Here is a 23779-nt window from a genome sequence, read left to right on the forward strand (position 1 = left end):
GCCCAGCAGCACCTGGAGAAGGGGCATTTCTAGTGGGGCTTTGGCTAGAGCTAGGGTGACCAGATGCCCCAATGTTATAGGGCCAGTCCTGATATTTGGGGCTTTTTCTTATATTGGCTCCTATGACCCCACACCCCCTGCCCTGATTTTTCACACTTGGTCTCTGGTGACCCTAGCTAGAGCAAACATGTGACTGCTAGAGAGGGCCAGTGATTGCAGTTCGGCCCTTCATACCACAGCGGCCCCGGGGAGCAAAGACCCCCCAGGCCTGAGGGGCGGCTGATACGCTCCTCCCCGGCGCTCGCAGCTGGGCCTCAGCCCCGCCCCTACGGACCGTCCGCCCTTAGCTAAGTGCGCCCTGCCCCCGCCTTGCCGCGCCTGCGTACTGCGCTCGCTGAAGGATCCGGGCTGCGGAGCTCGGTGTCTGTTGTTTCACCCGCCGCCGGGAGCCGGGCCCTGCCGCGCACGCAGCCCAGTTGTCTCGAGCGAGCCGCCGAGCCCGGCCGCGCAGGTGAGAGGGCGCCGAGCTGGGGCTGCGGCCGTCGGTGCTGCCGAGGGGACGCCGAGCGGGGCGGGGGGCCGAGCGGTGCGGAGCGGCCTGGCCGTGTCACCCTGGTGTGGCGTGGGCGGTGGGAAGGGGTCCGGGGGGCCGGTGTCACGGAGTGCCGGCCGGGGCCCCAGATCAGTGGTGTGTGTGTGTGTGTGTGTGGCGGGGGTAGCTGTGTGCTGAGGTGGGATGGGGGGCTCAGGAGCGGTGTTGTCCGTGTGTGTGTTGAGAGTGGATTTGCGGCCCACGAGCTGTGTTGCCGTGGGGAGGCAGGGGGAGGTGTGTGATTGGATGGGTGGCCTAGGGGAGAGAGTGTGTGTGTGTGTGTGTGGTGAGGTGGGACCTGCGGCCCCGGGGCGGTGTTGTCGTGGGGGGCGGGGAGGAGTTGTGTGCTGAGGTGGGACCTGGGGCCCAGGACCGAGGTTGTGTGCTTAGCTGGGATGGGTGGCCAAAGGCAGGGTTTTGTCATGCTGTTGTTTTGGTATGTGTGTTTTGTGGGGGGGTCTCTAACAGCTGGTTATTTAGGTCTCTGGTGAAATTAAAGCTTCTGCTTCCCGGTTCCTTTTGCTGTGGGTGACGGGGTTGTGGGATTCAAATGTAACCACACCTGGCTTCACTGAGGGGTGTGTGTCTCTGTTTTGTCCACACAATACATGAGTCTCAAGATCCCAAGTTTCAAGTGTTTTCTTGAAACGCTTTTTGTTGTGTACTCAGTGGATAGCTGAAGGCTGGGATTTGACAAAGAGCTTGTTAAAAGCTTGTATATTGCACATCATTAGCCAGGCCTTCCCAGGCTGAACAGATTTGTGAATACCAAGTCATGTCTCTTTACCTCTTCTCCCTTATGTATCCTGAGAGAGTTTGTAATAGTAATGACTAATCCTCAGCTGATAGAGCAGGCAACTGCAATAAAATGGTATTGTCATTTTGTTTGCATTTGTGGAGTTGCATTTTAATTTTGTGTAATAAGAACTCCACCTTTGATCTGTCTTTTAAAAGAAAAGTTGCATCTATTTAGGCCATGTATACAAGTACAGTGGCGCTGCTGGTGAAGACATAAAAAAATGCCTCCCTGAGCGGCATAAAGTATGTTGGCTGAAGAAGCTCTTCCACTGACATAGTGCTGTGCATATGAACACTTATGTCAGTGTAATTTATGTCACTAAGCAAGTGGTTTATTCATGCCTCTTCGTGACACAAACTATGCTGATATAGGCGGTAGTGTAGTACTGAGAAGTATTATGTCTAAGGAATTGACCACAGGATTAGAAGCCAGGAATTCCTGTATTGTAATCTTGGCTCGAACACTGGTTTGTTGTATGGTTTTGAGGTCAGGCAGCTTCCCTAATTGCTTTTTTTCTGTATTCTCTTCTACAAAATGTTATGGTTTTTAAAATCCCATTGTATTGGGGTATTGTATTGGGGGGTATTCAGAATTGACATTTATAGATTTGAGGTATAAAATATTTGTTAGATGGAATGGTAGTTTTCAATTAGAGTTGGCATTTGAATCTTCTAGCAGTGTAGCTGGACGAGTTAGTTGCAGTTGTAGCATAACAGTTGCTCGGATTGAATCCACGACCTCTGGATCTAAAAGTATGATTCCCTGGGTATGTCTACCTAGAGAGTGTGCCTTCCAGCATAGGTAGAGAGACTCGCACTTGTTCTGACTGAGCTAGCATGCTAAAAATAAGTTTGGACATTGTGGCACGGGTTTGAGCGCAGGTGACTGGCCCCGTCTGCTGCACATGCTGCAAAGTCCACGCTGCTATTTTTAGCGCAGTGCCTCCAACAGTGCTAGTGTGTCTGTCTACCTGCTCTGAGGGGGCAATAACCCCTATTGCGTGAAGTAAAGAACTCAGGCTCCATAGCTCCAAGGCTGTGGCAGAATCATAAACCCTCTAAGTGGACTAATAACAACAGAGGGGCAGAGCCATCTTGTGTACTCAGTGAATAATTTAGTAAATTAGAAACTATTTCTGTTTTTGCTGACAAATTCCAATTATTGTAAATTTGTTCATTATTTAAATAGCTTGTGTGAACATATTTCAGCCTATAAATTGTTCACAAAATGCTTGCTGCAGTTTGTGCTGTGTATGCTTTCTATTTACAATGTGTTCTGTTTTTAGTCATCTGAGTTGTATGGTATTTCAGCTCCATTATTAGCATGCCCAGATCCACAAAGCGCATTCAAAATGGTTGCAAGAATATCCATATGAGTAGGTTTCCATATCATGAATTTTCTTGTGACTAAAACTTGGCTTGTATGAATACTTGCTAAAACCAACAAAATGGGTCATGAATATCAACACAAATTCATAATTTTTAATTCAAGCAAATGTCTGTGTTCACCCATCTGTGATGCAGTAATGCTGCTGGGACCATCAGTAAGACATCAGGGTAAGGAACTTCTGACCTTTTTCTATCCTTTCTAGTTGGTTATACCACCTATTGGAATAATATATCTTTTTAATAATCTGAGAAGTCCATACAGAAGGAATGCATGCAAGTTCTTAAAGTACTACTTTCTCTGTATGGGACACCTTATTGTACAACTGCAGGAATGAGGTTCCTTTATATTTTAGATTTCTTTTCTCTAGTACCATAGTGGAAACTAATGACATGATCCTGCAGTTCCCACTAAGGCAAAATTCCCTTTCCATTCAGTGGGAGCTTTGTCTGTATAATGCATGCAGGATCAAGCTTCACATCAGTGAGTTTTTCAAAATCTGAAAGACTGTAATCTAAGTCATGGTAGTTGGTGTGCTACCTTGCGTTAAAGAATGATAGTGGTAGATTATATGATCTGACTACTAGAAAGGTACAGACACTTGCAAAATATTTCACCTTGGAGTCATTTTTCTGCAGTCATAAGGTTCCTACTGTTTAGCCTGGAGCATAGCCATACACCCACTATTTAGAGGGTTATTCCAGTTAGAGGTTGGTACAGAAAGTAGGGGCCACCAGGAAGGGCTGGGGCTAATGTACTGGCAAGAAGTCCATGCCCCTTTACCCCTCTCCTTGCTCATCAGTTATCTTCCCTGTACTGTGATAGGTGGGGTGTGAGGTGGAGGGATGGATAAATCCATAATATATGTATCTGCCTCTGTTTTTATAAGTGTGTGAAACTTGAAAACTCCTCTATCCCTAGACTGTGAGAAATTAGAAGTTCATTTGCGTTTCCCTTCCCTCAAATCTTCAGCCTCCTGATTGATGCAAGAGGGAAGTGGAGGGCCTTCATTACTCTTCCCATTTCACTGTTACCTGGTATTTGCAAGGTTAGCGAGTCCCCTAGCACTCTGCCTGTCTCCTGACCTCTGTTTTTGTATCCTCCATCTCCCTTGAACATCTCCCTTGTGTATCTCACTACTTATAGGATTCCTGACCAATGTAAGAGTGCAAATGACACAATTCTTGTCAGTTTCACTGTGGCTGTAGGGTTCCAGGGACAGCTTTCCATTTCAATCTACTTCCTCATTAGAAAGTTAGGAGCAGCAGTTGGGGCATTAACACTGTCTTTATATATGGAAACTTATTTAGAGCCATTTTTGTAATAATGACTAAACATTTATATAATTAAATGAAATATTAAATTCTGTAGAAATTAATGTCTTTGGCTCCTGTCTCTTCAAGCAAAGTTCCCTAGTTGCCTCGGTTAGTGAATTTTTCAGGCTTAGAATACAGCTTTGTTACGCATTGCTACAGATTAGAGGGCTCAACATTTTATTTGAAGGTTTTTTTAAAGCTGTTTTTTTATTTGTTTTTTTTTAAAAAGGTTAATTAGAAGTATTTTTAAAGTAAGTAATTATAATGTGGATGACATGGTCCACCCAGTCATACAAATGTTAAAGTTGGTCAAAATTAGGGTTTCAGCTGTTGATGTGCTGATTTGAAAAGCAGGCTGAGTAAAAGATTATAGATCAGGGGTCGGCAACCTTTCAGAAGTGGTGTGCCGAATCTTCATTTATTCACTCTAATTTAAGATTTCACGTGCCAGTAATACATTTTTAATGTTTTTAGAAGGTCTCTTTCTATAAGTCTATAATATATAACTAAACTATTGTTGCATGTAAAGTAAATAAGGCTTTTAAAATGTTTAAGAAGCTTCATTTAAAATTAAATGAAAATGCAGAGCCCCCCGGACTGGTGGCCAGGACCCGGGCAGTGTGAGTGCCACTGAAAACCAGCTCGCGTGCCGCCTTCAGCACCCATGCTATAGGTTGCCTACCCCTGCTGTAGATTAAGGGTGTAAAACTGATTTGTAAAGGGCCAAATTCCACACTTGGTTTTCTGTGGGTTGGGGTATAAATTTAGGACTCCATATTCCCCCTCAATCTACAACGTCCCACACTGATGTCAGTGGATATTTGGATAGAAATCCTTTTCAGCCTGTATGTGGAAACTAAACTTTTAGGTATTTATTTAGTACTTTATTATTCAGCAGTGCTCAACTGGAAGCTCTTCTCCCCTTTGTCATAATTTCTGTCTCTGCCATTGTTTTCTCATCTTTCCTTGCCTATATCTTTCTCTTCTGTCTCCTTTTGTTGTTCCCTTTACAGTTCTTCCCCTGCAGCAACTCCTAAATCCCACCTCCCTGGGGGTTTGGCTTCACTTCCTTCCTTGTTCTTTTTGCTAAAATGATCAGCACTGAAATAATTAATGTTGTTGCTGAAATGTTATAATTGAATTTTAGAGTTGTTGTCCATTTAGGATAATAGGGTCTGGGGGAATTCACACTTCTCAGCCATTGTTATGGGCTATTTGCAGACTCAGGCAGACATGACTGCAACAGTTATGCTCAGTTCATATTTGGAAGCTTTCTTTTCCTTTTAGCGCTCCTGGTTGCAAATATTACTTAAAAAGCAAAAACAAATACTGTGATTTTGGACAATCTGAATGTTGTGTGCCATATAAATATAATTGTAGAGCTGGATGGATCCTGCAAGTTATATATTTGACTTCTCTGCTGTAGAGCTTCAAAGTGAATGAACTCTGTTAATTGTCAATTGTTTAATTTCAGGTTGCATCTTGTTTTATTCAGACTTCATTGTATTATGAATTCCAAATGAATTGGGTTCTTTTCATTCCTAAGCACTGCAGTATTAATAGTGCCTCTTGGGTTTTGCATAAGACAGTAAACCATTTTTGAGTGTTTTTCCTAAAACATACTTCTAACTCTCTCTACCATCAGACATGGGGAAATCCTTTTCTCACCTGCCTTTACATACGTGTAAGGAAGATGGCTATGATGGAGGTACAGCATCTGAAAACATGAGGAATGGATTAGTTCACTCTGAATCCCATAGTGAAGATGGAAGAAGTGGGGATGTGTCACAGTTCCCATATGTGGAATTTACAGGAAGAGACAGTGTCACTTGTCCCACATGCCAGGGAACAGGGAGAATTCCACGTGGTAGGTGTTATATGCTTAATTTTAATCTATTTCCTTGTAAATGAAGCTAATACCCTGCATTCAATAGCTACAATTCTGTAATTGAAATTTGTTTTTTCTCTTCTATTCCTGTACCACAGGAAGACAGTCAGATTGAGTGTAATGAATCAACATTTTATAAATTACCTTTTTAGTATTTGTATCGGAGAAAATCAGTGCAAGACTTTAATCTTGATTTGCTTGTGCATATGTGCTCTTAACTCTTGTATCTAGGTATTTTATCCCTTAACTATATTGAAATGACTAGGCAGTTATACAGAGACACATTTTATGAGGTCTCTCACTTGAATATATACTGTGGTAATCAGAACCTGCACCCTTAAAAATATTATTTTAATAATGTTCTTGCTAAACTTTATTTTTAAAACATGAGTCAATTCAGAATTTTAACTGTCCATTAAGTATATGGTCTTCTAGTTGTCTTTTCTGTTAAATGCTTTCAGTATGCATTCTGTTTAACAAAAATGGTCAGACTCGTTTTGTGAGGTAACAGTTTTGATGATTGATGTGTAAGCTTGTACTTCATAATACATATTTTACAATTCTAACTTTTCAGTTTTATATAATAACTTTTTGTCAAAAGATATATCAAAGCTCTTTATAACTGGTAAGTAGTGTGTAGTTCCCATTTTTTAGATGGAGAAATTTAGACACGGGTAGGTTTAATATGGTCAGTAACTAGGGTACAGAGAATCTGGTGTAATTCTTGCTTTGACAATCTGTACCTTTAATTATTACACCTCTTAAAATGGCTTACAAATACTTGTGAAAAATTGCTTTTATGGAAACGAATTACTGTATATACTCTATCATAAGCCGGTTCGTTTATAAGCCAACCACCTCCCCACCCACCCCCCAAGATGGATAAGTAAAAATGGAAAATTTTTATGATCCGTTCATAAGCCAACCCTATAATTCAGGAGTCAGCAAACTCTGGCTCCCGGGCCATGAGGCTAAGCCGCTGGCAGGCTTAGATGGTTTGTTTACTTCGAGCGTCCGCAGGCACGGAGGTAAACTTAAGTAAACAAAGTGTTCCAGCGTGCAAGTTGCTTACTCTGACGGGTCAGGACAGCAACTGGTGGGGAAATTTTTTTTGGGGGGAGAAGCTGGGGGTCAGGGAATAACCCCTGTGACCAACCGCACATGACCCCACCCTGGGGCCCCCCACATTCTCCCCATTCCATCCCTTCCCACCTTATCTGGGGAGGATGTGTCTGGCATGGCCGCAGCCTGCTCCGGTGGGCCGTGGCCGGGCGGCACGGCCACAGCCTGCAGCTGCTTCGGAGGCTGGGGGGAGAGTAATGTGGCCAGGAGCAGACACACTCTGGCCCCGCCTCTTCCCTTCTGGCTGTGCTGCTTCTCCTTGCTCCCTCTGTTGTTGGGGGAAGGGGTTGTGTCCCACCTCTCCCTCTCCCTACCCGTTCATATACCCCTTCTCTGGTGCTTCCCTTTTATATTAAAAAAAATTCGGCTTATGAACAAGTATATATGGTACATTAGCAGCTATAGTGTTTTCCTTTTAGATGTCCTTTGCATCTTGTGTTAAAAGCTTTATTTCTCGTTGTCTTTCTCTTTTAAAAAGCCGTCTTTTGTGTCTTTATTCTGTTGGACCTCTTTAAGTAGTAGCATCAATCATTCTCAAGACACATTGTATTTTTTTTTTTTAAATCATAATTGAGGGATTCAGCTCTCTGCAGGCTGTCATGCTTTTGTGTATTGTGCATACCACAAGAAGAGTTTTTTTTGAAAGCCATGCATTTTGCATGCATTGAATAGTAAACATCAGTTGTGGTTTGGGAAAATCTGTTTAAATGGGTTTTCTGTTTCTGGACATGAAATGTTTTTATCCTGTGACTGCATTGTTGGATGCCCCTTGTTATTTATACTTTTCTTAAAAGAGGATGCCCTCGTCTGTGCGTGTTGGTGCTCTTGACAGTATTCCTGCAAAGGTCCTCAAAGGTATTTGTGATCAAAAGGGTGAAATAGTTAATGGGACTTCATCGTATGGTGGTGTTATCCTTGCTACCTGACATTACTTACTAGCTAGCAAGAAATTCTCCAAGGAATGTGAGAATATGGGCAAAGTCCAATACCTAGTGCTGTTGAAATTCAGCATTCTGGTTTAAAAAATATTCATGCACTTTCAAGTACCTAGTGTACACTGCTTTGAAAATATAAATGCTTTTTAAAGTGCTAAGTATTATCTAGATCTATCACAAATTAATTTTAAGCTGTGCCCTTCATTATGGTGTATTTTACAAATTTCATTTGCAAATGTTCAGCCTCAGTCCTAAAACTGATTATGGTTAGCCTGGTCAAACAACTAGTAGATGCCCATGTCAAATCAAAATCCATCTCTTCAGTACAGTAACTCATTTAACGTTTTCCCACTTAACGTTGTTTCAATGTTATGCCCCTGCTCAGTTAGGGAATATGCTCGTTTAAAGTTGTGCAATGCTCCTTTATAACATTGTTTGGCTGCCTCCTTGTAAAGTTGCTGCTCTTCCACTGAATCTTACAAGGGAGCATTGCACAAGTTCCGCTTCTCTGCCTCCTTCCCCTCCCTCCCAGTCCTTCCCTTAGGACTTTGGGGAGGGGAGGAGAGGGATGTGGTATGCTCCTGAGAGGAGGTGGAGTGGGGGTGGGAAGAGGTGGGCCTGGAGCATTTCTGGCAAAATTCGAGCCTGTTCTCTGGGGAAACTGGTGCTGCAAAAGTGCTTCCTAATGTCCTTGCCTGCAGCGGGCTGTGCCTGTGTGGGGTAAGCCAGGGGCACTTCCCAATCACAATACAGTACTGTACACTGTACAGTATAATGCCTTTTGTCTGCCCCAAAAATATTTCCTTGGAACCTAACCCCCTGCATTTACATTAAATCGTATGGGACAATTGGATTCGTTTAACATTGTTTCACTTAAAGTTGCATTTTTCAGGACCATAATTACAATGTTAAGTGAGGAGTTACTGAAATAGACTTTTCTGACAACATTAGAGTTCTTACTGCGTGTTAGGTAACAGGAGGTACAATCCTGGTGAAGACCAGGAAGTTGTAGTTTTACGTGCTCCCTTTAGGATTTATCCTGACCTTCTAATATGTGTGAAAACTATAACTTCCTTGTCATCACGAGCTAACAGATGGCAATATGCTAATTTTTTTGCCTATAGAAGACACAGCCTTAGGTGTACTAGCCCCATTTTGATCAAATTCTATTTTGGCAAAGTATAGTCTTCCTAAAATTACTCTTGCATCTTTAATTTGACAAATTAGTCATCATTTCCCCTCATAAAAGTGTTACTCCTGAGGGAATTCTGCACCACTGTGCATGTGCAGAATTCATGTGTCCCACAGAACTTTTTTGCTGCAGAAAATACGTTCTTCCCCAGAAGTGCTGCAGTTTTACCTTTTTCCCACCAGAGGCTGCTGTGGCACCAGAACAGCCAGCTGCATGAACACAGCCAACTACCGATGGTGGGCAAAAGGCAGAACTGCAGCACTTCTGAGTCATAATATAATTTTGGGGATGAGGGGTGGGTGGGCGGGCAAAGGAGAAATTCTGTGAGTGCACAGTGGGGCAGAGTTCCCCCAGGAGCAGAAGTTCATCACAGTACTGTGCGTGCGGAGCCAAGTTAGGACAGAGTGGGACACAGATCTGCTAGGTGGGTCACAGACTAGTGTTCAGAATGGCTCAGGGGTGGGGGGGGGGGAAGACTGGGGCATGGGCTCAAAGCTAGTGGGGTGACAGCATTGAGCCAGAGGCTGAATGTGAGTTGGGGTGCAAGGCCCATTGGGGACTGGAGAGGGGGGCTGCTGGGATATATGAGGATGGGGGGAGGAGGCTGCAGAAACCCCTGGGGCTGGGGATGCGGGAACAGGGGCAGATATGTTTGACTGTAAGGGAGAGACTTGGGGTCAGCCTGCATCTACATGGGGGAGGCTCCCCAACTCCCTAACAATTCAGCCCCAACCCCCCAAAAAACCTGTTCCATACTTCTCCCACCCACAACCAACAACCCTCCAGGTCACTCTAGGCTCCTTCCCCCTCTCTCAGCTCTTCCATTACCCCGACTCATCCAAGCCTTTGCAGTGATTCTGACAGGTGCAAGAAATACAGTTCTGTATTGTAATTTAAATTAATTACTCAAACTTATGTATTAATTAACTTCTATATTAATTAAGTTCTCTATTCCTAGTAAGGAATCTTTGTCCAAAGAAAAAAATTACGAGAATTTTTTTTTTGGTTGGGGTGGGGGATCTGTATTGATGCAGGCATACCTGCTGACAGATATTTAGAAATAAATTACCAAAATAATTGAAGCTGGCATGATTATATTGTGGTGTTCTGACAAAATATGCAAAATTTTAAAATACTGTGCACAAAATTTTTAATTTTTAATTGGTGCAGAATTCCCCCAGGAGTAAAATGTTGTTTTGGCATAGAATGGCTGCCACATTCTACTCCAGAGAGAGAGATTTCAGTACAGGTAAAAGTCCTTGTTCAAGTACAGGTTGTAAAGCTTTTCAGAATCTTCTGGGAGGAAAGGCACCAAAACCATTTGAAAAAAAAATTTTTTTTAAATAGCAACAAATTTAAGATATGTAATTTCCAATTAATATCAGTATCAGTGTAATGGCTTACATAAACCTAATGCATTTTGTATCATTAGGCATCACATCTGCCCTGAGTCCTTCTGTTTTTATAGTTTTACAACCATATTTTTTCTCTTCTGTTGCCATGTGAAAGACCCGTATAAAAGGCTATCAAATATTTCAAGTAATCAAATTAAATAGAAATGTTTTTAATTTTCCTGTTATGGTAATACTAGGTGTTATGATAATAGGTAACACTTAAGTTGCGGATGTTTCTAATATATAATGTTAGAGTTAATGTTTAGTAAATCAAAATAGAAAATTGTTAAACATACAATTTTTTTATTCAATTTTTACATTAGAGTGACTTATTTAAGCACTTAGTCGATATGCATGTCTCATACTAAACACTAAAAATTTGAGCTAATTAATGAAAGTCTGCAATAAAATATCATTAGAACTGGCTAATAGAGTGAACTGGTATTTTTAAGATAAATTCAGTGCACTATAAAATGAGATTTCAATTTAAGTAACAATTGTGAATATTTGAGACTATATTGCACAATTGGAATTACAGTGTACTTGGATTCATGCTTTTGTTAAACTGTAGCAATCATATGGAATTTTTCTTGCCTTTTTACCAAATCCACCTGTTCAACACAATGCACAGAGTAAAAATAAAAGTAGCACTACAATATTTTTTGCAAAGTTTTTGAAGAATATATTTAAACAATCACATGATTATTTTTAGTATTTTTTTTCTGTTTCTTTCAAACAAGAACAAATATTTCAGAATTTTTCTCAAACCTCTTACCATGTTTCTAACTCTTCTTGTATTGCAAACACAAAGATTTTTGCGCTTTGAGGAAACTTTGTGTGGCTTTGTTTTTGTTGTTTCCCCAGTCATTAGTCTATCTACAACTGAAAACTGCAGAGAAGGGACTGTGGGCTCATAAGAAAAATGTAGAAATCTGTTGATGTGGACAGGAAACCAGTGTGTTTTTAACTTATTTTAACCTCCACAATACCTTATCGCAAAAGCTATGTTTGAGCTGAATGGTGCAATTAATATTTAGATATCTGTGATTAGGTGCCACACTTTAACCCAACAGTTGTCACATGCTGTGTTGCTACATCTACCTTATCTCCTCTCCTGCTTCTTGTACAGCTTGCATATTTAAATAACCTGCATACTTTCAACTTCTCTTCTATGCAGGTCCTGCTTGTACTTGCAAGCTTTTAGTCATTTGTTTCATTTATTGGGACTTATATTTTTTAGGGGAAAGAATACCACGTGCACAAATTACTAACCTATAGGTCTTTTTCTTTAGTAGGAATTGTACGGAAAATTCCCGCAGCTCTTAGACTGTTTAGCCCTCTGAGGGAATGTGTACACTGGGGGTGGGGGAAGGAGACCCAGTGAAGGAGATGAATCTCCGAAGCTGGGTTCCAGCCTGAGAATGTTGATACTGCTATTTTTAGTCCCATAATGTGAGACCCAAGTCAAGTGCCTGGCTCTGAGACTCACTGCTGCGAGTCTCTTTGTAGATGTATCCTCCCATCTCGCAGGGTCCTTGAGCCCAGGCTCCTGCTCAACCCCACACGTCTGTGCTACAGTTGAACAGTCCCTTAGCCAGAGCCCTGCGAGCCTGAGTCAGCACAGGCCAGCCATGAATGTCTAATTGTAATGTAGACATACCCCAAGGTAGCTCTGGGCTCAGACCCCCAATGATAATCCTGTATATCCTCTTCAGACACAAACAATCATAAGTAATCTTCATCTCCCTCTTCATTTTTTATGTCTGTCATATTAGCTACACATTGGAGTTTTTTCCTCTGAAGTGTTTATAAGTGTATCACGTGTGATAATAGTTCACTGAACTTTCATAGATGTTCAGCTCACTGCCGCAGGAATAATTTATTGATACCTCATAGAGCGTGTCTTGGTAAACTTTCAGGCGGTCTTTGCAACTGAGGATATTGTGAGCAAAATTCTTGGTCCTGACATTAAAGGTTTGCCCCAAATAACACTCGTTCTTGTTCTTGCAAGCTTGGTTTTGGTATTAGTGATTGTTCTTTTTCTTTTGCTGCCATACTGTTCAGATTGTTAATTCTCACTCATTGAGGATTATTCACTTCCTATGCATCAAAGGTGTGCATAGTGCATTACAAACTGGTCTTTGCTCCAGGGTGCTTACAATACTAAAAAATTCAATTGTTGAATCATAAGAAGGGAACAGAGGTCAGAAATGAATGAATTGGAAACTCTTTGGTGGAGGGACTGTGTATTCCCGTGTGTTCATACAACATCTAGTGTAATGGGCCCCTGGTTCTGTTTGGTGCTTTTGGTGGCTAATGCAATACAAATACTTGTCTTCCAGAGAAACAAGTATTTCCTTTCACTGCCCTGTCAAAAAATTGCTTCTTAACCTTTCTTCTGAGATAGAGGCATATGTCCCTTAATACACCCGTAGCAGAACAATCTCTGGGGAATTGAAAGAATTTTTGTGTAGTCTGTGAAGAGATGTTCCATACCTAAGGACACTTTCCAAAATGTAGTTTTAATTACTGTGTCTTTTTATTAAAAGCAAAAATCCATCATGAGGTTCCATTAAAGTCTGCTGGAAAATGCTGTTTGAACTGTTTTTGTTTAGAGATAGCTAAGTCCACCTAAAGATATTTCTGAAAACGGTTGTTGTATATTTGTAGGGCAGGAAAACCAGCTTGTGGCACTGATTCCATACAGTGATCAGAGGCTGAGGCCAAGAAGAACGTAAGTTACAGTAAGAATATGAAAGTATGAAATGAACTTTTCTTTTGCTGATAAATTGCATCACATTTAACATCAGAATATAGGTGGTGGTTTTTTTTTTCCTCTCTAAAGAAGAAACATAAGTGAAGTCACTGAGTAATCTTTTCTTGGGCTCACTAGCTCCAAACAATATTCCTTAACAAAACTAACCGTAACTTTCAAAATATTAACAAAAGAGGTTCAGGGTAGCACACACCTGTTTTCTAAGAAGTTATTTTGTAGCACAGTGCATAATGCAGTACAATATCTTTTGGGCTATAGTTATATCAAATGATAAATATTTTAGAAGACTATGGCTGTACATTGCTTGAGAATCCAGTAGCCTTTACTGTAGACCAATGGCAAAGTAGCTTTTAACTTGAAGGCAAAAGGCCAAATTCATTGCTGACGTAAGTAGACAGAACTTGATTGTCACATCAGCAGTGAATTTGGCCCATGTTGTCAAATAAGTCAATTATTGTTGTATATTTCTTTGGATGGTTTCTTGGTCATCAGTGTCAAGGATCAGTAAACTCATTACTCTGGTCTAGCCCTTTTTGTTGCTGCTTTCTCTGTATTAAATTTAATAGATCTGCCTGTGTGTTAAACCAGTTGAACCTTAGTGATTTATGATGTATTTTATGATAGTCGTCAAAAGATTTTAGATTTTTGTGTAATAGACTTTTATTTTCATGTCTCGCAGACATTAGAAATCCTACAATACTTAATTTGGCAACAGTATAATGTTAGCAATAATAGCAATTATTAACAAGTGCATGGAAATATTAGTGGATACAGAGATTTTTATAATTCTTTATTTTAGGTTTGTCATTTCTCTGCTAAACCAGCCCCAAGTTCTGATTTCCAATACCTAATGTGTTTTACTGATGCCATAGCTTTTATTAATTTACTCATTTATTTGCTAGTAGACCTCATTTTATGATACTGAATTCTGGCAAGATACCGTTTTTAATAGGGATGTGAAAATTGTCACATTCTACAACTTTAATTGTGAGGACTTGAAGATTATACTGAGAGGTTAAGAATCCTCTGGATTTGGTACAATGGTAGGTCAGTTGTGAAGAATTTTTTGTTTGTTGTCCAAAACTTGGAACAAATTTGCGGCTTTATAAAGCCGTATTACAAGGTTTTATTTCATATGCCTTGATTTTTTTCCAAGAAACCAAAAGTCATAGTTCTTAGTTAAACAGACATCTAACAAGCTAGTAGCATTGCTATTTAGCTGTAGTATAAAATATTTTTTTCTGTAAGACAGGGAGTTTTACAAGGCATATGGGAGCCTCATTCTCATATATTACAATATATCAGAATTTGATTTGCTTGCTCTCTCAGTTCTGGTGGTTCTATATCAAATTAAGAGTATTTTTTGAGTAAGAGGTCTTTTTCTTAAATATATTGGGCCCCAGAATTAGGTTTAAAAATTTTAGACCAGAGCATCCATATGTGTTGAAGTTTGAGTCACTAATTACATCAGTTACTTCCGTATCTGAACTCTGCTTCAAAGCAAGATTAACCTATACTCCAAGATTTTTCTTAAAGATAATATGCAGTTTAATTGTTTTCAGTTTAAATGGAATTTAAACAGAGTGAAAGTTTGAGACAGACTGGATTAAATATCTTGATTTTACATAGGAATGCTTATATATTTACAAAGAAAATAAATGGTAAGATAGAAGTGGTTTGAATTTTATAACCAATCACCTTTGTTGGTAATATCACTAGATTAACAGTTTGTTTTTTTTTTTCCCCCTAGAAAGCTTTATGTGACTGCTTCTGTAATAGTATGCTTACTCCTTTCTGGTCTGGCTGTATTCTTCTTATTTCCTCGTTCCATCGATGTCGAATACATTGGAGTGAAGTCAGTATATGTCAGTTATGAAACAAGTAGGCGCATAATATATCTAAATATTACGGTAAGACAATCTGAACGTTGTGGTAAAGTGAACAGTAAATTTGTGTAAATAGTTTCCCCTTAAAACACAACATATGGATCCAGGCAAAAATGCTTTATTATATAGGATTTTACTAAGTACATAACGTGTATCATTTATTTGTAAGCATTCTGACAGTGTTTACCCCAACAGGCATTTTATGTGGATTATAAAGATAGTGACAACTGTTTGCGTGGTCAGATTCTCTTCTCCAGTTTGTATAATCATGGGCTGCTACCCTCGGTTTACTGTCAGACTTTCATCTGGTCTGGATCTTTGAGGAACAGTAGCGGTCTTGCAGGTAGACCTAGAAATAAAAACTGGGATTTTTCCTCATCTGCTCTGGGAGAATGTGCCAGGATTTTGGGTCTACTGTTAAGAAAGATATCCCTTCCTTAAGCCTATACCTGTACTCCACTAAAAATAGTATACAGGGTGACTGCAGTTGTTGAGGTGGATATCTCTTACAATACTTACATTTTAGAAGGCCACATTTTAAGTGTTGTAAGTGTTCAGTACCAGCATACTGAATTGGATAGAGTAGTGAACAGAGATGACCCCAAATAATTTGATGCAGAGGTGTCAGCATGCTGGAAGGGGCTACTCTGTGGATACAATAGCTAAAAGCTCCCCATGTAGCGTCTGTATTACAGATCCATACATTCTCCTGTGAACAGGGGAAGTAGATTGTTTTCCTTTCGCTCACAAATCTTCTTGGAGTTGGAATCTGATGAAAACTCGGTTATTAATTTTATGTGAGCAGAAATGAATTTCCTATTACTGGCTGCATAACTTAATGAGCTGACAGTGCAGGAAAGAAAATCGGGTATTCTTCTACAACACTCACATTCTTACCATTTAAGACTTGTTTATCCTAGAAGAAATGAAATTTAATAAAAATATTAGCTAACATTTGTGAAAACACCACTGTCTCTGCCTGCACCAGATGCTGCGTAGTGTTTTAAAACATGGTTCTCACTACACGTTTTTTGGTGGCTGCTCAAGTATTTTAGGAAAAAAATATGAGATTAGCTTTAGGAAGAACAAAAAAAAAAAAAAACAAAACCAAATGTCCAAATCATGGTAATTTATTTATTGCTATCTAGTAAGTCTGTTGTGAAAAGTGATATTAACTAACATAAAAGTATCACTTTTCACAGCCCATTTACTCAGCCTTGGCAAGCCTGGGGACAAATTGAACCCTGGATGGGGGTTGGGGGAGGCAGCGGGGATTACGGGCCTTAGGGTGGGTGAATGGCTGGGGGAGGCAGTGAGGGGCTGGAGCCTGAAGCCCTGTGGCCAGCTCCCGAAGCCCCACGGCTGGGGGACAGGGCCCGGGGATGGAGCCTGAAGCAATGCAGCTGGAGCCCCAAACCTGCTGCTGTCCCACCACACCAGGGCTGAAGCCCAAAGCCTAGCCCAAACACCCCAAGAAAGTGGGAAACTCACCAGCTGCCTGCTCCTCCTCCAGTGCTGTGCCCCAGGTGTCTCCAGAGGAGTGCAGGGCCCAACCCCTGCTGGCAGCCCCAGCACCAACACCAAGGCACAACAGGGAGGGGCCACTATTTTGCCTCTTCCTCTCACCCCCATCACAGCTCAGGAGGCTGTGGCCGCAAGAAAAGCCCCGGTGGCTGCATGCGGCCATGGTGACTGCATTTGAGAAATGCTGTAATTGTTAGATAATATGTTTAGAGAAGTATGTGGAGTTAGATAAAGCAAAAGTTAGCTTATACACATATTCCATTTTGATATGAGACACTTAAATGTCTTGTACTCAACAATTTTCAAAACAGTTCTTTTTCAAGAAACTCATGATGGGCAATTCTAAAGTTGTTTGTTTGTTTGTTTTTGCAGAATACCCTAAATATAACAAACAACAATTACTATTCTGTTGAAGTGGCAAACATTACAGCCCAAGTTCAGTTTTCAAAAACGGTTATTGGGAAGGCACGGCTAAACAATATCACCAACATTGGTCCACTGGATATGAAGCAGGTAAATGTGGATATGTTTTTGATATGAGCCATTTTTGATCTTATGTGTTTCTGATCATTTCATTGAATTATTGTTGTGGGTTTTTTTCAGATTGATTATATGGTGCCCACAGTCATACAGGATGAAATGAGCTACATGTTGTAAGTGTTTGGCTTTTAAAATATGTATGTATCTACAACATTGTACTAATGATGCTATATAGTGGTGCCCACTAAAAACTAACACTTACCACATTGCTGTACTTGTGCTATATTTGGATTAGGAATTACTGAATATACAGCAGTAAAGCAAATACTGCTTTTTTATGAATGTTAGACAGGAACATGGGCATTGCTGTAGTCAATCAGACCACTGGTTTCATCTACTTTAATTTCCTGTCTCTAGCATTAACGAGTACCCAATGATTCAGAGAATGGTGCAAGAATTCTTGCAATGGACTAATTTACAATAATCTGCTCCAAGAAAAAGTTTCTTCCTAACTAATTTTCTGGCTGGGAGTTGATTTATGATGCAAAACATGAAGGATTATATCCCTTATATTTATTCTATTTGGACTATGGATGTCACTATGGCTGTACAATGGTAATCCCTGTGGTTGCAATTGGGGAGACACTTAATTTATAAGCATTTGTTCATTTATAACTTCAAAAAAGAAATGTATTTGGTTTGAAATTTCAGTTGAATTTTGTAGTTTGGGAAAATTTAACTCTGCCATTTTTGTTACCATAATATGAAGAATCTTTTGTCCATTAACGTCTTTCAGATGAGCTTTCTGTATTTAATTCAAACACAGTCAAAAAAACATTTCAACTTGATACAACTGTAGATACCAATTGCAGGGTCTAAGCCGTAGTACTCAGTGAGAACTAGTGTCTTGGGTATGTTTGGAAAAAAATTAAAAAAATATTAATAAACATTATAATGTGAAATATGAACCTAGCTTACAAATGCTTAAACACTTGTATTTTCTGCACTTTTAAGAAGAATATGTACAAGTCTAATGATTCAGATATGACTTAGCTCGGAATCTTACTACCATAATTATTTTTCATATTCCTGAATGTCCAGACTTAAAATAGATGGGCACAGTTAATCAGAAAATCCTGCCAACCTTGTTGACTCTTTCCCTTGCAACTTTGCACCAGGAGTCGGGCAGAAATCTTATGCTAGCTACATTACAGAGCTTACAGTGGTGCAGCTGCATCACTGCTAGTGGAGACGCTCTAAACCCATGGGAAAGAGCTCTCCCTTTGACTTAGTTACCGCATCCCCCGCAAGCAGCGGTAGCTATATCGGCAGGAAAAGCCCTCCCGCCAACATAGCTCTGTCCACACTGGAGCTTAAGTTGATGTAACTTATGTAGCTCAGGCGAGCAATTTATTCACATCCCTGAGTGACATAGCTTATACCGACGTAAGCTGTAGTGTGAACGTAGCCTTAGTGATGTGTTGAGGCTTTTCTGTTGTGCTTTCTTTGCTGATATCTTAAAAGATTTAAATTGCACTATTGGTTACAGAGCCCTTCTATCCCCTGCTTGAAATTTAAATTGCAAGCCTATGACTAAACACTTTTTAAAATACAGACTTTCCCTTTCCTCACTTTAAAAAAGACCAGTTAACGGGGGGGAAAAAATTCTACATTTATATAGAATGACTTTTTGCATGTAAACTTAAAATGAGATTTGTGTGTAGCGAAGATGCCAATATGCTCTATTTGCAGCAACTTTTGGCTAATAATATTTTATAGTTAATTGACATTAATAGCAGTTCTTCATACTTAATGCTTCTTTGAAGACCAAGGAGCATGTAAATATCCTCTCAATTAGAATTTTAGTTCTGTATTTTAGCTTGTTAAATCTTACTCCTTGATTACTCTAATTCTGGTTTTGTTATTTCAGTGATTACTGTACCTTGTCATCTATTAAAGTGCATAACATAGTAGTCATGATGCAGTAAGTACGGATCACTTGTATTTGTGCATAAAAGTAATTAGTGTATCCATTCAGTGTGTTTGAATTTTTTTCATTTACAATGTTCTTAAACATGGGGGAAAATATATTCTATATAAAATGAATATACATGGTAAAAATTACTTAATAGTTCATCATTTCTGTGCATGGTTCAGCTTTTAAGAAATTGTGTGCAGTTTAAATATGATCTTGCCTTAACATGGAGCCTGGAAGCGTGAAGAAACTTGCACAGCCAATGCCAGTGCTCTATCTGCTCTGTGACTGAAGACTTTTTGTCTCCAGGACTATTGGTCTGATAAGTCATATTTGCTAAATTAGTTTTTTAGGAAGCCCTTAAAATGAGTTATGTTCACTTACAGGCAGGGTTATAGTTGGGTGTGTTGTGGATTTTTTTTTTTTTAAATATAATTACAAAAGTCTCACTGGGTTTTATAGTTTAAGCCTGAAACTGTCTCTTACCCATCTCTTCCCTCTTCTCCACCTGCTTATATTATCTCTGTTGCAAGCTCACTGCCAGTTTTGTGTGTTGGTGTGAAGACCAGAGGTGTTGAATATTTGGATGTAAATATTTACCTTGCCTTTGTACCCAGATAATAAAAAATAGATCAAAGTTCGAGCTTTTCCAGTTTGTCTGTATAATATTGAATACAGTCCATCATGACTATTTTTAAAACACAAAACTCAATGATATGCTAGGAGTGTGTTTTATGGATCAGATCTAAATTGATATTGGGGTAAACTCCATTGGTTTCACCATCCTCTCCAAGTATAGTGTAATCACACATAATATACTAATGTGGAATAAAAATTGCTTAATTTATATAAAATGTTTTAAATAAAATTTTTGAAGAAAATGTATATCTGATTTTAAAATACTGATCATCTCACAAATTCCTTTTGTGTAGCCTTTACAAACCAATGTCTCTCCTTCTTTTTTTTTTTTTTTTTTTTTTGTCTGTATTTAAGAGTGACAGTGACAACCTCTTACTTTGGCCACTCTGAACAAATATCCCAGGAGAGATACCAGTATGTAGACTGTGGTGGAAACACGACTTATCAACTGGGCCAATCAGAATATTTAAACGTACTTCAACCTCCACAATAAAAGCGGCACAGTGGATGATGCAGAAAGAAAAAGATGGCTGTTGTTGCTGCCAGACTTCATCTTAGTAGAACTGTTGATCAGATTTGCTACTATTTAAAAGGGGGTGTGTGTGTGTGTGTGTGTGTGTGTAAAGTTTAGCAACCTGAAGGTCTGTTCGCTTATAATACGATCTGTGGGAGAAGGAAAAGTGCAAAATGTATGTAGCCACAATTGTTGAACAGTGTGTTTCTCTTTCTGTTTTACTGTTATGATATGTAGACATTTCTATCAAATTGTTTCACTAGAAAAAATGCATCTTAAATTTTCAGACAGAGAACTTGAATGATTGCCTGCAGCACAATGTGGTTACAAGAATTTTAAAGTCAATGTGCATATATTTATCTGTATAGATGAAACAATGTCACTAAGGAACATTTTGTAAGAGGAATAAATATATAAGCTAAAAGTTAAATATTGAGAACTGAAACTATAACATATAATACAGATCAAGGCTTCTATTTAAGTCACCAGTTTCTTTTAGAGTGTCTGGATATGTCTATATATGTGGTAACTTATAGTCCTTGAGGATGCATTAGTAAACTTATGGAAAAACAGCTTTCTTTGTATTGGAATTCTGTTTTAGATATGCTTCCATTACAGGTTAACGGCTTGATTTTATTATTTCCCACTCCTTAAGCACAAACAAAACTCTTATTGACTTGAATGAAGGTTTTTGTTTTCCTTGAATGTGGAATTTTGAATCTGGTGTTAAGATGGCTACTGTTCTTTTGTTTTTGTTTCTACCTCCTCCCTGCCCCTACCCTAGGATGGGAAGTTTAAAGAAAATGTTCATTATTCATATTCTTAAAAACGAATAATGCATATGACACACATTCATGACTGCTTTTGCAAAATTCATCGAGTTAAAGAAAAATGTTGACGTCTCTATTGGATAATGAAAAATACAAAATGCATAAAGTTTTATTTAATTTTTTGTTGTAGTAGCTTGGTGTACAAGTGTATCACTTTCAAGTTTACACAGAATCACTTAAACTGTGTACATCGTAAGTCTAGATATGGCTTTTGGGCAACTAAGTGTAAACTGAAAATATAACTAATCATAATCGCTTTGAAATATAAAGAATGTGTACCTAACACTGACAAGTAGTTTAACATCTGTATGGACTGAATAAGCAATAGTTGCCGAAATCCTCTTAAGTCCTCACGCTTCACATTATGAGATTGGAGAGTGACTTTTTTTTGTTGTTTTTTGGTAAAAGTGCAAGTGCCTATGCAAACACTAAACTACAAGAACTCAAATATGGCTACTTTCTGATAACAAAATAATCCAAAGTAAATGTCTTCAGTGTCACTGCATGCCAGGTATAATTGGCTGTGGAACTGTGTGCTTATGCATTTCAGCTTGTGAGGAGCATAATTTAATTTAGATTTAATCTTAAAATTTTTTCGATTTTTCGAGACTACCTTTAATGTGTTTTGTTCTTTTACTTGAATCCAAATAAGGTCTTCAGTTTTAGTTAAAAGAATACTGATTTAGTTAGTACAGGTTAATGTATACTTGCCATTGAGCGGTTAGATTGTTAAATTGAAATGAACAGTATTTTTAAAAAAAGGAACTGCAGCTTTAATGCTTCCACATCTTGCTAACATAGGATATTAAAAATAAGAATCCAATTCATTGGCAGTTGTGTTATATTCTAAAGATAACTTTTCAGTTAAGAAATAGTCTGAAAGCTTGAAAACGTAATGTTGTTGTTGTTGTTGTTGTTGTTGTTGTTAGTTTTTTTGTTTTCCCCTTAACATTTTTTGTTGTATGTAGCTAAACTTCACAATTAAAAAAAAATAAATTACTCTGCTGTAAGTGATGGTCCTGCTAAGGGTTCTGCATGGGTGTAAAGGTGTGCCTGCCTATATCCCTTTGTGTTATTGGACTTTAAATCATCACATTTCTGTAAATAGTGCTGGTCAGGTCACACTGATTGAACCAAAAGACACAATGCTGGCATTACAAAACCAAGTTACTTCTTGCCTTCTAAAAAATATTTTTGGTAGTTGGTTGTAAACTTAAAAAGTGGTGAATAAATAGAATCAAAAAAGTTATACTACACTTAATATAACCTAGTGCTGTTATATACATAAACATGTAGTTGCAAATACCCAGTCTTTGACTATGGCTGGTAATAGCAAAGTATGTCTGGGGTGGGGGTTGGTGATTGGTGCTTCTAGGTTGGCTGTGTGGGAAGTTTGTACCAGTATTTGTGTGGAACAGCTAACTGCCAACAGTTTAAGAGAGCTGATTTCTCACCCAATGACTAGGATATAGAAAGGCTCTGGCCAGACCCATGTGCCAGCAGCAGAGAGTACTGTGTGGTAAAAGTTCCTACTTTTAGAGCACTTTGCCACTGCAGGATCTTCCTAAATCATAGTATTATGCTCCTCACAAGCTGAAATGCATAAGCACACAGTTCCACGGCCAAAAAAATCCACAATGAACCTGCCAATGGTACAGTGCAAAACATTCTGTGAACAAAACTGTGGGTTCAGAAATAGACTGAAACTCTTGTGTAACTTTACTTCTATATAATCTTTTAAGTATTGGCTATTTTGAGACAATGATCCATTAATAAATTGTCTTGCTGTGGACAGTGCTGTCAGTAGTAATACATCTGTGTAAAAGCTAGTTACTTTCCTTAGGCTAGTCCAGCTAAGAAACTTTTGGTTCAAGATGACAAGAATGTCGTTCTTAATATTTAACTGCTAAGGGTATGATTCTGAAAAGGGATCTACCTGAGTGTATGATGGGGCTAATGAGTGAGTTCTTATGCAGAATCAGGGTCTGAAATAGTACAAGAAATGTAGGTTGGAAAGCGTTCTCTTTTCACGGAAGCCTCAAAAGCTGCTAATTAAGTCCATAGTGAAGCATATCTTTGTATAATTTAGTTTGTAAAATACTGATTTATTTGGCCACAAAGTCTCTGAGGAGATGGTATGTAACTTAAATTTAAGGTGCTTATTTTGCTTCCATTGGAATGTTAGCTTGGAAATGACTCTGGAACTGCGATGTGGGGTGGAAGGGGAGGCTAATATAAATGTATACTATAACAGCTGATCCTAGATGTATTTGGCTAAAATGACCCATACACTTACTCTTAAGTGGATTGATCTCTTATCCTTAGGACTCATTGATGTTACCAAAATTTTTGGTTTTTTTTTTTTTTAAAAGGTATCCTACAAACCCTGGAGACTGAATACATAGTAGAGGAGTTCAAAAGGCAACTTTTGTTCTGAAAGACAGAGCCCATGATATGTTATTACTCATGAATTGTGGAAGAAAAATGCCTTCTAGATGTTCTACCACATTTGTAACTTGTTTCCTCATCTG

General features: G+C 39.1%; 1 protein-coding gene across 1 annotated transcript; it reads left to right on the top strand.

Annotated features, from left to right (window-relative positions):
• Positions 1-385: 385 nt before the first annotated feature.
• TMEM106B (transmembrane protein 106B) lies at positions 386-21933 on the top strand. Its single transcript, XM_050938721.1, has 8 exons — positions 386-511; positions 5739-5960; positions 13295-13358; positions 15151-15310; positions 17183-17323; positions 17414-17463; positions 19221-19274; positions 20259-21933. Exons 2-8 carry the CDS (start codon positions 5741-5743, stop codon positions 20395-20397), a joined length of 828 nt encoding a protein of 275 aa, XP_050794678.1. The 5' UTR covers positions 386-511; positions 5739-5740; the 3' UTR covers positions 20398-21933.
• The last annotated feature ends 1846 nt before the right edge of the window (positions 21934-23779 follow it).

Source organism: Gopherus flavomarginatus, chromosome 2 (assembly GCF_025201925.1).
Source record: "Gopherus flavomarginatus isolate rGopFla2 chromosome 2, rGopFla2.mat.asm, whole genome shotgun sequence".
NCBI lineage: Eukaryota > Metazoa > Chordata > Testudines > Testudinidae > Gopherus > Gopherus flavomarginatus.

Coding starts and splice junctions, on each gene's coding strand:
- TMEM106B (XM_050938721.1), top strand. CDS start 5,741: ATGGGGAAATCCTTTTCTCACCTGCCTTTACATACGTGTAAGGAAGAT. Junction 17,324..17,413: donor GTCCACTGGATATGAAGCAG/GTAAATGTGGAT, acceptor GGTTTTTTTCAG/ATTGATTATATGGTGCCCAC. Junction 19,275..20,258: donor AACATAGTAGTCATGATGCA/GTAAGTACGGAT, acceptor TCTGTATTTAAG/AGTGACAGTGACAACCTCTT.